Below are 15,434 nucleotides of genomic sequence, written 5' to 3'. Positions count from 1 at the left end.
TGCCAAACTGAAGAGCCACTGATGCTTAGGCCCTAACTCAGCCACAACCAAGCCCTCCCAGAAGATGAATTTGAAATGAGAAAACAGATGAGTGCAAAGTTAAAATGCTGCCCTGTTCACAGTTGTGTATTTGTTTGTGATTCTTAGTATGTCTAATTTCTCATGTGCCGTATTTGCTCTTACTCTTAAGTCATTTCCTCCTCCATGCTTTTGTTGGCAAACTCTAGTATGCTTCTATCTGGAAAGGCTAGGGCTCATTTCTTTTTTAAGCTCCAACAACTGGTACCATTACCCTCCTGCAGAAATACCCTTGCTGAGCATGTTAATATTATGCCCTCAGCTTTTATCGAGGGCCAGTATAAGAAACTAATATATGAGAATCTCTGTAACATCACCTATACTAATCTTTGTTCTCCATTACATAATTCACTATGGTATCTTATATGCCAAGGGACTTGGCAACAGTAAAATATTCATTTTTCTCGTAGACTGATATACTTTCAGTTATCTGCTAATGGAATGCTATGACCAATTGTGTGTCCCTTTCAGCTTTGGCTGACTACAAACTCAAAGATAAATGTAATGACAAATTTTAGGTACTATATTTTCCTAGGTTGTTGGTATATCTATTTCTCTTTCCATCCCCACTATTTTCTTTCTCTGGTTTTTTCTTTTTCACTTTCTTTCCTTCTGTCCTTGGCTTCTCCCTCTATTTCTATCTCTATCTCTTTCTTTATTTCCCGTTATATAATACTTATGCATTTTTTTTTTTTTAAGATTTTATTTTTCTCCTTTTTCTCCCCAAAGCCCCCCGGTACATAGTTGTATATTTCGTTGTGGGTCCTTCTAGTTGTGGCATGTGGGACGCTGCCTCAGCGTGGTCTGATGAGCAGTGCCATGTCCGCACCCAGGATTTGAACCAACAAAACACTGGGCCGCCCGCAGCGGAGCGCGCGAACCTAACCACTGGGCCACGGGGCCAGCCCCAATACTTAGCATTTTTCGCCCAGATTCTGTCTTGAGTATCTTTGGAAAGGATATGGGGTATACATTCTAAATAAGTAAATAAGTATTGTTCATTGCTCATTCAATATTTGAATCAACACTGGAGCTTTCAGAAAGCCTGTTTAATCTCATATTCCATATTTGTCAAAATGCTATTTTTTGGTTTCTTTGGTCTATTAGAGAAAGAAAAATTAAGGGCAAAAAAGGGGAAAGAAATTAAGAAAAAGAAATGGAAAATCTCACAATCACTCAAACTTCAGCTAACAACATAGATATATGCAGTTCCTGCCTTACGTGACTTTCAGCAGTTATAAAATTGCAAACGTCAGGTCCTGAAGTAAACATGGATCATCTTAGAATCTCCTTAAGTCCAAACATGACCACACAAATCAAATCGAGACAAGAATAAAAATAATTTTATTACCACGGAGGTCTTTCTGAGACTCAGCCGGTCAGTTCTTGTTCTAAAATAGGCCTCATCAAACGAAGAGTGGCTCCCCTTCAGTTTCTCAGAGAGGTTCCTGTACAGGCGTTTGGCAGCATTGGGAGATGATGGGGCGCTGTGTTTTTTTGACTGAGAAAGATGTAAATTCTGCATTTGTTGGGTCATTTTCACACAGCAGTTCCTAAGAGGAGGCAAATCCGATGTTGTATCATTTACACAACGTAATTATAAATTGACAAAGAATTTTATCAGCTCCAGTAACCATCGGGGATCCTCATAAAATATTATAGCTGAAAGGGATCTTAGAGATCATCAGATATAGCTTTTTCATGTTATAGATGAGAAAGATGAAAGCCAGGGAAGGGAAGCAGCTAATTGGTAGCAAGAATGAAATGACAACCTCCGTTTGCTATATACACATAGACATTTACATACAAACGTATATATGACATGAGCCTCTACTCAAAGTCTTGAGCTCTCTATCCCACTGGGAGGAAGTATCTAAAACTGCTATAATCCAGAGGTCTGTTCATTTTGTCTTAGGTATATGTAATTGAGATCTTTCTACTTACCTCCTCCTAGATAGTGTCCCCTGTCAGGTGTTTAAAAGAATGTGGCTGTTCCCTGCAGATCTCCCTTCTCTCAAGGTGTTAGATTGTGCCTGTTGTCTGAGATTTGGTGAACTACCTCAGTTCCCAGAGGTTTGGAGGATTTGTACCTATAGGCCCATCCCTGTTCAGATACTCAAGGTAGTGTCCTCCAGGGCGTTCACTCCTGGCATTCTCCGAGAAGTACTTGACTGCTGCTCTGCAAATCTCTAACAGGTCTTTCCAGTGTCATACTTGAAGTGAGTATCCAGGAGATCAGCCATGCCATTTCAAAAGCTATCCACCATTATGTTGCGTATTTCTTTTGAAATATTGATGCTACCAAGGCTATGGCTGCCTGCATGCTATGTGTATTGGATGAACAAACGCATAAATGAAATCACTGGCCAAGGCACTTATGTGTAAAGTGACAGCACACCTGGTTCAGCCTTCTAGTACACTGAGCGCAGGTCTCTCCAGAGCGTGCTGCCTTCCCACCACCTTGTCTCAAGTCTGCAGTGGAGTCTTCCATTTGTAATGCTGCCATTGCTACTTAGCTGTGACCCTTAAGTCATCTCCAGTCCTTGAGTTTTTATAGCTTTATCGACCCCCGTGATACAATATCATGTGGAACCTCTTTTATTGACCAAACTCTTCACAGGACTGATCTTGATGATTCCCCAATTCCTACAAGATAAAGTCTAAATTCTTTAGCTTCACCTATAAGTGCTTACCTCTCCAGCCTCATTTCCTGTTGTTCCTCTGCATTTTATGCTTCAGCCTTTTTGACCTCCTTAGACTTTCCTAAATAGTTCAAACTCTTTGCTACCTCTCGGTCTTTGTATGCACTGTTTTACATGTATTGGAATTCCATTTGTGCCTTCATCACCTAGGAAACAATTGCTGATGCTTAAAGTCTATGTTCAAATGGTCTCAGGCAAATATATGTATTTCTTTATTCATTCACTTAGTATATGCCTGTTAAAGCAAATATTTTATTGTATTACAACTGTTTTTTGGCTCTCTGTCTCCAGCTAGTCTGTATGCTTCTCAAGAACAAGGACTTCCAAGTATTAATTTTTAAGTCCCAGCACTTAAAATGTGCCTCCTCAAGGTAAAAGAAATATAACACAGATTAGGATATAAATTGCTACTCTTCCACCTGCTGACTATATGATCTTGAGCAAGTTACTTAACATGTCTGAATCTAATTTTTTTTCTCATTTATAAAGTAGGGATAATAACATCTACATATTATGGTTATGAGGATTTGATGAGATAATGCATCTAAAGAGCTTAGAACATAGGAAGACTCATGGCAGCTCTCACTTTTGTTATAAAAATACTCAATAAAGACTTTAGAGTAAAGGAACGGCACATATGAGAGTCTATTACATATAACATACCAAGGGGCTGCCCAGAAAGCTCATTCCCTCCTGATGCTTCTGAATTTGGTTTCATGTCTACTAGCACCAATTAGTCTTCACTTACTTGCACTTTAACAAATGGAGATCTATCTTCATTACATTGTTGGATATCTTTAGGTACCTTTTAAGTCTTGCTTACAATTCCTCCAACATAAAAAGACTTCCTAGTGCCTTCCAAGGTGGTCAGACCTGTCCAGTATTAGTCATGGCCATCAGGCCCTACCCAATCTTAGCTAAATGGTCGTATTTACATTTGGGAAGACGATGTGAAGCACTGCCTGTAGTGAGTATGTATGTGTGGATGTGTTATCATAAATCTTTACTTATCTTTTAATTTTCACAAAAGCAGAAATGGAAAGAGCAGGTGATTTGGCATCTTTCTCCTTCCATCTACAAATCCTTTGCTTTTGATTTAATAGCGACTACAGTGATTCCTCTATATCTTTCCATTTCCACAAAAATTCCAGACTGATATGCAAGCTGGTTCACTTAGGGATTGCCTTAACCTCTTTCTGTCTTCTGTCCCTCGCCTTTTCCTTCAGCATTAATGCCCCAGTTCAAGCCATCTGTCTTGTCTACATCATTATCATTCCCAAAATAACTCTACATTCTTTTGTATCTCCCACAGTGCCCAGGAGTCCAGTAAATAAATTCTTGTCGATTGATCAAATTCCAGTTACTTGCCCTCTAACTGATGACACCTACCACATGGCCCCTTTTGTCTTTACTCATCTTCCATCTGTTCCCTTCAGTCAAAATAGGTTGACTTTCTCTGTCTCTTTGACTTCCTTCTCAAACTGCCCCAGCAGTTCCTTCCTTCCAGGCCATCCTTTAGCATGTTTCTCTTCTTCTAGATTTCCTCTATCATTATATTTTCTTTTCCTCCTCTATATTTAAAACTTTGTTTGATGAGAGATACTGCGAAAGACAACTTTCTATTATCTGTTCTATAAACATGCACAACTCTCCCAGCTAACTGTGCTCCTAAATGTTTACCCTTAGGTAAAGGGACAAACATGCGAGAAGCAGTGTAGCTTTGGCTTTGGAATTTGACAGACCAAAGCTTGAATCGTGATATTGTTATCTATAATCTATGTGGCTTTGGGGGCTTTATTTAAATTCTCTGAGTTTGTTTAATTGTATATAAAAAGAATTCTTATAGAGTTGTGAAGATTATATGAATTAACAAATGAAAGGTACGTAAAGTGTTTGGTTCATAGTAGCCACTCAATAGATAGCAGTAATTATCAAGGTTACTTCAAATCTTCTTCCCAAACCAAAGACAGCAAAGTACATCGTAATAATTTAAATAGCTTTCTTGTTTGTTTTAAACACTGTTTTCAATCTGATTTTATGTATTTATGATACTACTAGTTTTTATTTTGATAGAAAAATGTGTTTAAATTTTTTAATGTGTATGTTTACAGTCACTCATAGTAAAACAGAAATAGCAAGTAGAACTTTAAACTGCTAGAGGGAAGAGAAGAAAAAATATAAGTCTGAAAAACAATTGAAAGATAAAAAAGAAACAAAATAAGAAAATGTAATAAAGAGAGATGTAAAGTGAAATAGTAGGGCTAAGATTGAATATATCTCTGAGTATGATACATTCAAATGGTCTACTTTTCCTAATGTAAGACAAAACTCCCCAATTGAGATTTGTAAAATGCTATTTACAAGTAGTACACCTAAGTGACGCTTCACAGAAAGAGTAGAAATAATACTATGACAGTGGGACTGGTGAAGTAAGGACCTCTGAAAATCCTCTCCTCCATAAAAGCAGTGGGAACACTAGCAAAAATTGTCAGAATTAACTTTTTCAGAATGCTGCATATTAACCAAAGGTTTGCAGCAATCCAGACAGTGTTTATTCAAACACTTGAATAAGTGAATTCAGTAGGAACAGTGAGCTTTGTGGTGTTTTTAACTTGCTTAATCCCCATCTTCTCCAGCTCTGTGGTAGACTTAAAGACCAACAGCCTACGTTCATGGTGAAAAACAGTAGTCTGGCAGCCACTAGATGGTACAGAATAGTGATGGAGCTCCTTTGAAACCCCGTTTTGAGAGACTTGTCATTATTTGAGCTTTCTGGTGGTTCCCTGGAAGACCCTACTCACAAGGCTTTTGTTTATTTGATCTGACTTGGAGCTTACCAAGTGCAAATAACCTTTACCTCTGGGGCATCTGTCAAAAACAAACATTAGCAATTGTTCAACATCCCAGCTGCCTAAAGTGGTGGATAAGAGTAGGGGCAAGCAATAGACTAGCCAAAAGCTTAAAAGGAAAAGCTGCAGAATAAGATGTCCATAGAGGACTTTGAAAAGCTCTGACACATTCCTGGGGATCTAGCAAACCACATGCATGCCCAGAGCTGGAAGAATTCTCATAAAATACCTGAGAAGGTCCTAAGCTCTCATCTATGTCTGACTTTGAGGCTCTGTGCAAGCAGGAAGTGAAGACTAAGACAGAGCTGTCAAATGCCTGATGAGTATTGAAGGTGTGCACACAGAGACCCTCTGCAAAGACTGAGAGACTTGCACTAGGAGATGCAAAGACAGATGCAAAGAATTTCTGTTCAACCATTAGCTGACCACTAAGCTAACCAAGAAGAGATTTCGGTGGCCACATATGATGAAAAATACAGACTTTACAGATTTAGGTCTGAAAGATCACTAAACAGTGAGTCCTGAGGAGGGAGGATAATCTGATTTCTAGATTTGCCACATCATATAATATAAAGATGACTAGCTTTCAACAAAAAATTATGAGACACGCAAAGAACCAACAAAAAAAAAAATATGTCCCATTCATAGGAAATAAAGCAGTCAATATACATTGCCCCGGAAGAAGTCCAAATATTGGACTTATTAGACAAAGCCTTTAATTTGGATATCTTAAATATATTCAAGGAATTAAAGGAAATCATGTCTAAAGAAATAAAAGAAATTATGTGAATGATGTCTCACCAAATAGAGAATATCAAATAAAGAGGTCGAATTTGTAAAAGAAAACCAGAACCAAATAGAAATTTTGGAGTTGAAAAGTACAATAGCTGAAATGAAAAATTCACTAGAGGGGCTTAATATCAGATTTGAGCAGGCAGCAGAAAGAATCAGCAAATTTGAAGATAGGGCATTTGAGATTATCCAGTTTTAGGAGCAAAAAGAAAATAAAAAAGAAAAACAGTCTTAGAGATCTGTGGAACACCATAAAGTGTAGCAACATACACATAATAGGAGTCCCAGAAAGAGAAGGAAGAGGGGGAGAAAAAATATTTGCAGAAATAATGGCCAGAAATTTCCCCAAATTGATGAAAAACATTAACCTACACATCCAAAAAGCTCAATGAACACAAATTAGGATTTACACCTAGATACATCATAAATTGTCAAAAGCTAAAGACAAAGAGAAGATCTTGAGAACAACAAGCAAGAAATAACTTATTACACACAATGAATCCTCAAAAAGATTTACAGCTGATTTTTCATCAGAAAACCATAGATGCCAGAAGGAAGTGGGATGAGATATTCAAAGTGCTGAAAGAAAAAGATTGTCAAATAGAACTTCTCTATCCAGCAAAATTACCCTTCAATAATGAAGGTGAAATTAGGATATTTACAAATAAACAAAAACTGGGAGAATTTGACAGCAGACATTCCCTACAAGAAGTATTAAAGGGAGTCCTTCAGGCTGAAATGAAAGGCCACTAGACAGTGATTCAACTCCAGATGAAGAAAGAGCATTGGTAAGGAAACCACATAGGAAAATATAAAAGGAAATATAAATATAAGGCAATGTAAGTCTATCTTTTGTTTATAACTTTTTTCCTTTCTGATTTAAAAGACAATGAAATGAAAACAAAATTATGAAAATAATTCCATTTACAATAATATGGCATTACAAAGATTAAAACACTTAGGAATAAATTTAACAAAAGAAGTGCAAAGCTTATTAACCTCTGCTCAGTTATTCTGTTTGAATGTGCTACATGATTCTTGCTGGGAACTTTACTAGTACATCATACAAACCCTATAGCACCCATAAGAGTGTCTTGAAAATGATAGCAACAGTACTCTCTGCATTTTGCATTGAATTAAACTGGAAAAAAAAGAGACTCAAATGTTGAATGAAATGCCTGATAGGTAAAATAGATACAGAATCCTAGAAGGAGAACTGGCCAGGAAACTGATTTTGTTGTGTTAAGTCTGGGATATCACTCTTCAGAGAACATTCCTTGTTAGCCAGTTTCACTGAAAGACTCAAAAAGTTGAGATCTATAATTACATTTTATTCCATTATTCAACCTCCAGATAGTCATGGTGGTTTTAAACACAGTATTAAAAGTAGCAACTTTGATATCAGGCTGATCTAACTTCAGGTTTTGGCTTTTCTACTTATTAACTGTATGACGTTGGGCAAATTACTTACCTTCCCCAAGCTTCAATTTCCCCATCATTAAGAGTATTCCTCATTTCAATTATAATAGTCATGTCTAAAAGGGATATTAAAGTTTTAAATGAGATAATACATATCAGTTGTTTAGCAGAGTGCCTGAAATAAATGGATGTTAAATGAATATTTTTTGCACATCCATTTATTTCAGGCCCACTGTTCCCAGGCAACTATTGGTTTGCTTTCTGTTGCTATAGATTAGGTTTCATTTTCTAGAATTTCATACAAATGGCATCATCACTATGCACTCTTTTTTTATCTGGCTTCTTTAACTCAGCTTAATTATTTTAAGAGTCATCTGTATTGTTATGTCTATCAATAGTTCTTCACCTTTTATTGCTGAGTAGCATTCCATTGTATGGGTATACCATTATTTATGAATCAGTTTGTTAGGTATTATTTTAATAAGAAGAATTAAAACTCTTGGGATTTGCTCTAAAGAAAGAAGATGTATCGTTTCTTCCTTCAGAGAGACTTAGGGGATCTGAGCTCCAAAGAGAAGGGGATACAGATCTGTTGACTACAAGTGGGCTGGTCTCTGCAATATGGCTACAAGACCAGACTTTAGTTAGCCGGGAGGAGATCCTCTATGGGAAAGCTAATTTCTAGTTTTTGTTTTTTGTTTTGTTTTGTTTTGTTTTGAGGAACATTAGCCCTGAGCTAACATCTGCTGCCAATCCTCCTCTTTTTGCTGAGGAAGACTGGCCCTGAGCTCACATCTGTGCCCATCTTCCTCTACTTTATATGTGGGACACCTGTCACAGCATGGCTTGCCAAGGGGTGCCATGTCTGCACCCAGGATCTGAACCGGCAAACCCCTGACTGCCAAAGCAGAATGTGCATGCGCACTTAACCTCTGCACCGCCAAGCCGGCCCCCTAATTTCTAGTTTTATATTTTCCTTTTTTGGATCTTAACAATTTCTTTTATCCCCAAATCTTTAATAAAAGTCATGTTAAATGTTATAGTCTCTCAAACATTTAAGGAAGAAGTAATACCAATTCTGCACAAAATTCTTGCAAAAAATTGGCTTCATTTTTGAGGCTAGCGTTGCCCTAACACCAAAACCAGAAAAAAAGGCATTACAAGAAAAGAAAGCTATCGCCCAATGTCTCTCATGAACATAGAGGCAAAAAGCCTCAAGAAAATGTTAGCAAATAAAATCTAGCAATATACAAAAGGGAGAAATACATCATGATCAAGCAGGGTTTATTCCAGGAAAGCAAGGTTAGTGTAACATTCAACCACCCATCAATGTGATTCACTACATTAACAGAATAAATGAAAAAAAAAAACCTATATGGTCATCTTAATAGATGCATAAAAGGCAGCATTTGACAATATTCAACATCCATTTGTGATTTTTAAAAAAGCCATGCATGAATATAAGGAAACTTTCTTAATCAGGTAAAGGGAATCCATAAAAATCTATAGAAAACATTATACTTAGTGATTAAAGATCAAGTACTTCCTCCTAGTATCAGAAACAAGGCAAAAATGTTTACCCCTTCTATTGTACTGGGCATCCTAGCCAGTGAGGTAAGGCAAGAAAAATAAAGCCATATGGACTGGAAGGAAAGAAACAAGACAGTCTTCATTTGCAGATGACATGAAAATTTTGTAGAATAATCTAATCTACAAAAATCTGTTTAGGAATAAATATAATAAAATATATGCAAAACCTGTATACTTAAAACTATATGACATTAATGAGTGAAATTGAAGATCTAAATAAATAGAGAGAGATACTTTCTTCATGAATTGTATCAGAAGAATTAGTATTGTTAAGTTTTCAGTTCTTCCAAATTGAGCTATAAGTTCGATATAATCACAGTCAAAATTCTAGCAGGCTTTCTTTTTTTTAAAGAAATTGACAAGCTGATTCTAAAATTTTTATAAAAATGGAAAGGATCTAAAATAGCCAAAACAACTTTGAAGAAGAAGAACAAAGTTAGAAGACTTACACTGCCTGATTTCAAGACTTGCTATAAAGCTACAGTAATCAAGACATGTGGTATTGGTGTAAGGATAGCTATATAAAGACGGTGGAGTAAGGATAGACACATAGATGAATGAAACAGAATAGAGAGCCTGGAAATAGCCTGCACATATATGATGAATTGGTTTTTGACAAAAGTGTCAAGGTAATTCAATAGGAAAAAAGAATTTTTTCAACAAATAGTGCTGGAACAATGGGATATCCATATGGAAAAAAAAAGCAAAAAAAGAAAAAAGAACCTCAATCGCTCCTTGATATCATACATAAAAATCAACTTCAAATGAAATATATCATAGACCTAACTGCAAAAGCTAAAATTATAAAACTTCTAGAAGAAAACATAGGAGAAAATCTTTGTGAACTTGAATAAGACAATAATTTCTTAGTGGAGGCACAAAAAGCATAAACAATAAAATGAGTTGATAAATAAGAGTTTATGAAAATTAAAAACTTCTGCTATTTGACATATTATAGCCTGATCTCTGCTACACTTTTGGAGGACCTGTGAATACACCTGGAGCCAAGCTGTAAGGAGAGTGAGAGTAGCTTGAATAATTCAGGTCCAACATAGCAAGAATAACCTGTGGAGAGTGGAGTCTCCTCAGATTTACTTCAAAACCTCCTGTTCCCTGGGCTTTGGCCACTTACTCAAATAGAGTCTTGGCTGCCACCATCATCCTGTCTCCTAACACCACCCACTGTCTCAAGTGCAGGGCGGGTTCTGGCGTAGCCTTCATCATGCTTGTTGTGACAGTTGCTGCAGCAGTTCTGACCTAACCAGACCCAAGGAGGGAAGCTCCAGCTCCACTCCTGGCTACCCTGAGGGATTGGTAACACTATCTGGAAATGGGAAAACCTGTACCAATGAGAGACAGGAGACTGGAAGTATCCAGCAGATAATTTCCTCTCCATTCTCCCCTCTGGACTGTTTTTAGGGCTTCTTGGAAGCTATCACATACAACCAACCAACCAGATCTGTTTTCTTGTGAAGCCTTGGCTAGTTCAGTTACAAACCACCTACCTATATTTGTTTTTGCTCCTTCCTTGAGTCATTTCCCTTTTTCCTTCACTGTTGCTGCCTTGAGCTTCTAACTCCCAATACCCAATTGAACATTTGCAGTTGAGTTTGCCTCAGGCTTTGCTTTCACAGACTAAGACAAAAATGTAATAAAAACCCAAGGAGAAAGTCAGTACGATTATTATATCCTCTTTTTACAAACAAAGAAATTGAGGCCCAGAGAGGTTAGGTGACTTGTTCAAGATCCTAAAGCCAGTAAATGGAGGAGGCAGGATTTGAATTCTGACTCCAAAGCCCATGCTCTTAGCAACTCTGCTATTATTCTGCCTGAGAGAGCTTGGTCTGGCAGCTTGTCAGCTGCTTCTTCCTAGACCTTGATTTTGAAGGCAAGATCTTGCCCTTGTTATAAGTTCTGACACTTGCAGAGTCCCTGTTTCATAGGAGCTTTGTTGCAGGACTTTCTCTGCGTATTTGTACTTTGAAAAAAGATCTGACGGGGCCAGCCCCATGGCGGAGTGGTTAAGTTCGTGGACTCTGCTTCGGTGGCCCAGAGTCCATTGGTTTGGATCCTGGGCACTGACCTACACACCGCTCATCAAGCCGTGCTGTGGCAGCATCCCAAAGAAAAAATAGAATGACCTACAACTAGGATATACACCTATGTACTGGGGCTTTGGGGAGAGGAAAAAAAAAAAAAAGAGGAAGATTGGCAACAGATGTTCGCTTAGGGCCAATCTTCCTCACCAAAAAGCATACTTAAAAAAAAAAAGACCTGAGCCAGTTTGGATGAAGACTAGTTGTAAGACAAAGCATATTAGAAACAGGAGCTCTAGCTATTCTTGACAGCTGGGGAGACAGATACATTCAGCAAAGGGAACATTTCTGACCAGGACAAGATTGCTCTTCCGGTTGTGATGTGAACTAGGGACCTTCAGATGTCAATCTGCCTGTCACTAGACATAAAAAAATGTGTGACCCACCCCCCCCCCCCCCCACTATTCTCCAACTGCTATTAACATGACAGATGTGTCTTGGATTGCTAAAGCGTGGCCAATTCTATTACACTGATCATATATAATAGGGTGGAAGCAACCTTTCCCGTTCCTGTGCATTTTTAAAAATTATATATTCAGTTATTTAGGTATAAGTTTTGAAAAGTCAGCTGGGATTTCATAGCAAGAAGACATATTTTTGAAGTTGGAAAGCATGTTTATGAGGGAGAATGTGAAAACACAATTAATATTGCTTCTATAGTTCAATAAACCCTTATGGATGATCTACTTTGTAACCTATGTATCCTGTGATAGACCTTGGGGATTCAAAGGTAAGAAGGACAGAGTCCAACATAGGGTGACCAACTCTTGGTTTGCCTGGAACAGAAGGGGTTCCCAGGATGCAGGACTTTCAGTGCTAAAACTGGGAAAGTCCTAGGCAGATTGAAACAAGTTGATTACCCTACCTGTGCCCCAAGGAGCTCATAGGCTAGCAAGGAAGATAGTTACACAAGTATATGTAGTGATGAAATAGAGTGATATGTGAAATTAAGGAATAATAATAATAGCTTTTACTTCTATAGCACCTTCTGTGAGCCAGGCACTATTTAGAATAATGACTTTATATGTATCAGCTCATTGAATCCCATAATAGCCTGTGAAGTAAGGACTATTATTATCTCCATTTAACATAGTAAGACATTGAGGCACTACTAAGGAGCAGATTTGGGATTCAAACCCAGGCTGTATGGATCTAGATCTGAGATCTTAACCTCCAAACACTGCTCTTAAATGCCTAAGGCAAGAAGTAGCACAGAGGGGTGAGTGATTAACTCCGTGGGTGACAGGAGGTGGTCATGGGAGAAGGGCAGGTGGGGAAATGGGTTGGAGAAGGTGATGCCTGAGCAGGATTTTGAACAGTGAATGATGAATCAACTAGCAGGAATGAAAGAAAAGGGCATTCCAGGTATAATAGCTCAGATTAGGACATGGAGATGTGAAACATCATGGTGTACTGGTAGGTCAAAGCCTGCAGGGGCCCTAATAGTACTCTTATGGGCTCTGACATTTCCAGTAGTACTTCCCATCCACCATGCCAGGACCTTGGGAAAGAAGCCTAGAGAGGTAGCAGGGCCAGACCATCAAGGGCGTTGCTGTTCCAAGATAAGGAGCAATAGATTTCGACCAGTTCGCAACAGGGAAGCACTAGAGAACTTCAAAGAAAATCTGAGATTTGCATTTTTAGAGAATTACTCTGGTAGCATCCAGAGGGTAGTTTGAAGGGGACCAGTGGTCTTGTGGGACCAGCGACATGGGAAAACCAAGTATGAAGCTCTTGAAAATGTACCTGTGAGAGCTGGGGACTTCAACTACAGAATGTGACAATGGAGATAGGGCTGGACAGATTAAAAAGATGGAGGAAGTAAATGGACCAAACTTGGTTAGTGATTGGATGGAGGGGCTAAAGGAATCAGGAAACCTGAGGGTAACTTCTATGAACTTTGCTTGGTTGATTAGGTATATAATAGTTCCACCAATAACTAAAAGAAGAAAAAAAGGAATACAAGAGGAAGAGTAGATTCAAAAGGGGAAAGATAGTGAGTTCAGCTTTCCGCAATGTGACTCTCAAGGGCCTGGAGGAAACCTAGATGGTATTGACTATTCTAAGCATTTCGTAAAAAAGAAATAGTTTGTCCTAAAGTCTACTTAGTTTTCTGATCAAAAGTGAAATAATTGTAAAGGAAGTTTTTGGAGATGGGTATGAAATAAATAGAAAGAAGAAGAATTAATATAATATTAATGCAACATCCTTTGGGTTTCCCCTGAGGTAGAAAACATTTATTACATTGTTTTATGATAAGATATCAGTGGCTTAATTTATTATTACTCCTAATAATATTTGTATTTTATAAAAGACAGCAATACTTAACTGAATCCTTGATGAAAGAATTTCAGGTACCTTAATCCTAGAGATGGGACCATTTTTTTTGGCAAAGAAGCCTTCTAGAACGCCTCAAATCATAGTACATTTTCAGCTGCTAATTCCGTGTGCGTGGGTATGGGCGTAATTTGAACATTGAAATTTGCCATAAGTTCTATACATGTATTCTACTCATAATTTAACTAATTCCTCAAAAATACTTGCATGTTTGTTTGTTTCAAGACATTTAAGATCTTTGGTATCTCGGCTTCATAAGTATAGAAAATCAGTTATTACTGATTAATATGGAAAAAATATTTACATGACTTATTGAATTGAATTTGAAGTTATTTTCTTTTTAAATGCCATTTTTCAGCTCTATTCTCCCCTTCTAACCCCCTAAGTGTGATCATGCTTCCTTCAGAATGCTCTGTATCCCTTAAATGGGGGAAAGGGCATACCGCTCCTCATCCCCACGTAAACTCTTATCTGTGAGTGTCTGATGCATGGTCTCTGGATTAAAGTGCATGAACAATGATCTTGTTTACCTACTGCACCCTTTAACAGGAAAGCTTTAAGTGGTATCTCATGGATGCATTAACTTGAGTGTAGCATGTCTTCTTTGAAACAATCAGGAATAGAAGGAATGGAGTAATAGAGATTGAGGGAGAGCAAGGGAATTTCCTAAAGATCCATAGTTAGTCAGTGAGCCAGCAAAAGTGCCCTGCTATCCTGACATCTCTACCCACCAGGCATTTCTGCCGCCTTCCTGTTAGAATGCTATCTTTTGTGAAACAGCCAAATCACATAGAAGAATGACCCTGCTCTTGTGATGGAGTGGCCTGGGGATACTTTCTACTTGGCAAAACTTCACCCATCTCTCAGATTTCCTAACTTCGGTTTCTATTTAGAGAAGCATGCTGCTCACTATTCCAACATCATCCATCTTTGTCAGCACCTAAGGCCACAACTTCATCTGAATGGCCAGTGATATACTGCAGATAGAGTGCACCAAAGACATTAAACTCTGCATGACATTTATATGGACTCTGAGCCCACCAGAGATGGATTGATGCTGCCATAAATCCTTGGAAAAGCTAGGCAAAAAACAGACTAAGGAGACCTGGTGGTCGTGGTGGTGGTGTTGGTGGTGGTGGTGTTGGTGATGGTGGTGAGAAAAGCAATAGCTTTCTCCATTCACTTTCCCCCTCTGCAGCGGTTGGTTTACATATTATTTAGGAAATGAAGAAATCAAGTAAGTATGGGGATTTTCGGGGCCCAGCACAGAAGCAAACTCAGCCTTGATTATCAGTGGTACTTCCAGTGGCCTTGGCTAGGTCAAAGACCAGCACGGGTAACAGGACATTTACAATATCCCACTTTAAACCTAGTGCACCCTACCAACCAAACATCTTCATGGAATAAAGAAAGGATTTAAGGAACACGGGTGCAAAAGTGGCAGTGGATCAAGCAAGGGTTTGCATGCAAGCCCATTGTGTCCCCTTGGCAGGTATCCTCAACATCACAGTCATGATGTTATTTATGGGCACTCTCACCTAGGATAGACAGAATGCTGGCATTCCACTCTG

General features: G+C 38.3%; 1 protein-coding gene across 5 annotated transcripts in view; it reads right to left on the bottom strand.

The window, feature by feature from the left end:
• ANKFN1 (ankyrin repeat and fibronectin type III domain containing 1) overlaps positions 1–15,434 on the bottom strand; it is a 371,662-nt gene that overhangs the window by 136,970 nt on the left and 219,258 nt on the right. For all 5 annotated transcript variants that reach the window (XM_070226368.1, XM_070226369.1, XM_070226373.1 and 2 more), the window contains exon 4: positions 1,430–1,631. In XM_070226368.1, coding sequence (XP_070082469.1) covers positions 1,430–1,631 — 202 coding nt within the window. The remainder of the gene's footprint in view (positions 1–1,429; positions 1,632–15,434) is intronic.

This window comes from Equus caballus, chromosome 11, assembly GCF_041296265.1.
Source record: "Equus caballus isolate H_3958 breed thoroughbred chromosome 11, TB-T2T, whole genome shotgun sequence".
NCBI lineage: Eukaryota > Metazoa > Chordata > Mammalia > Perissodactyla > Equidae > Equus > Equus caballus.
Note: the sequence above shows the minus strand (reverse complement) of the source record. Positions and strands in the feature narration are given on the sequence as shown.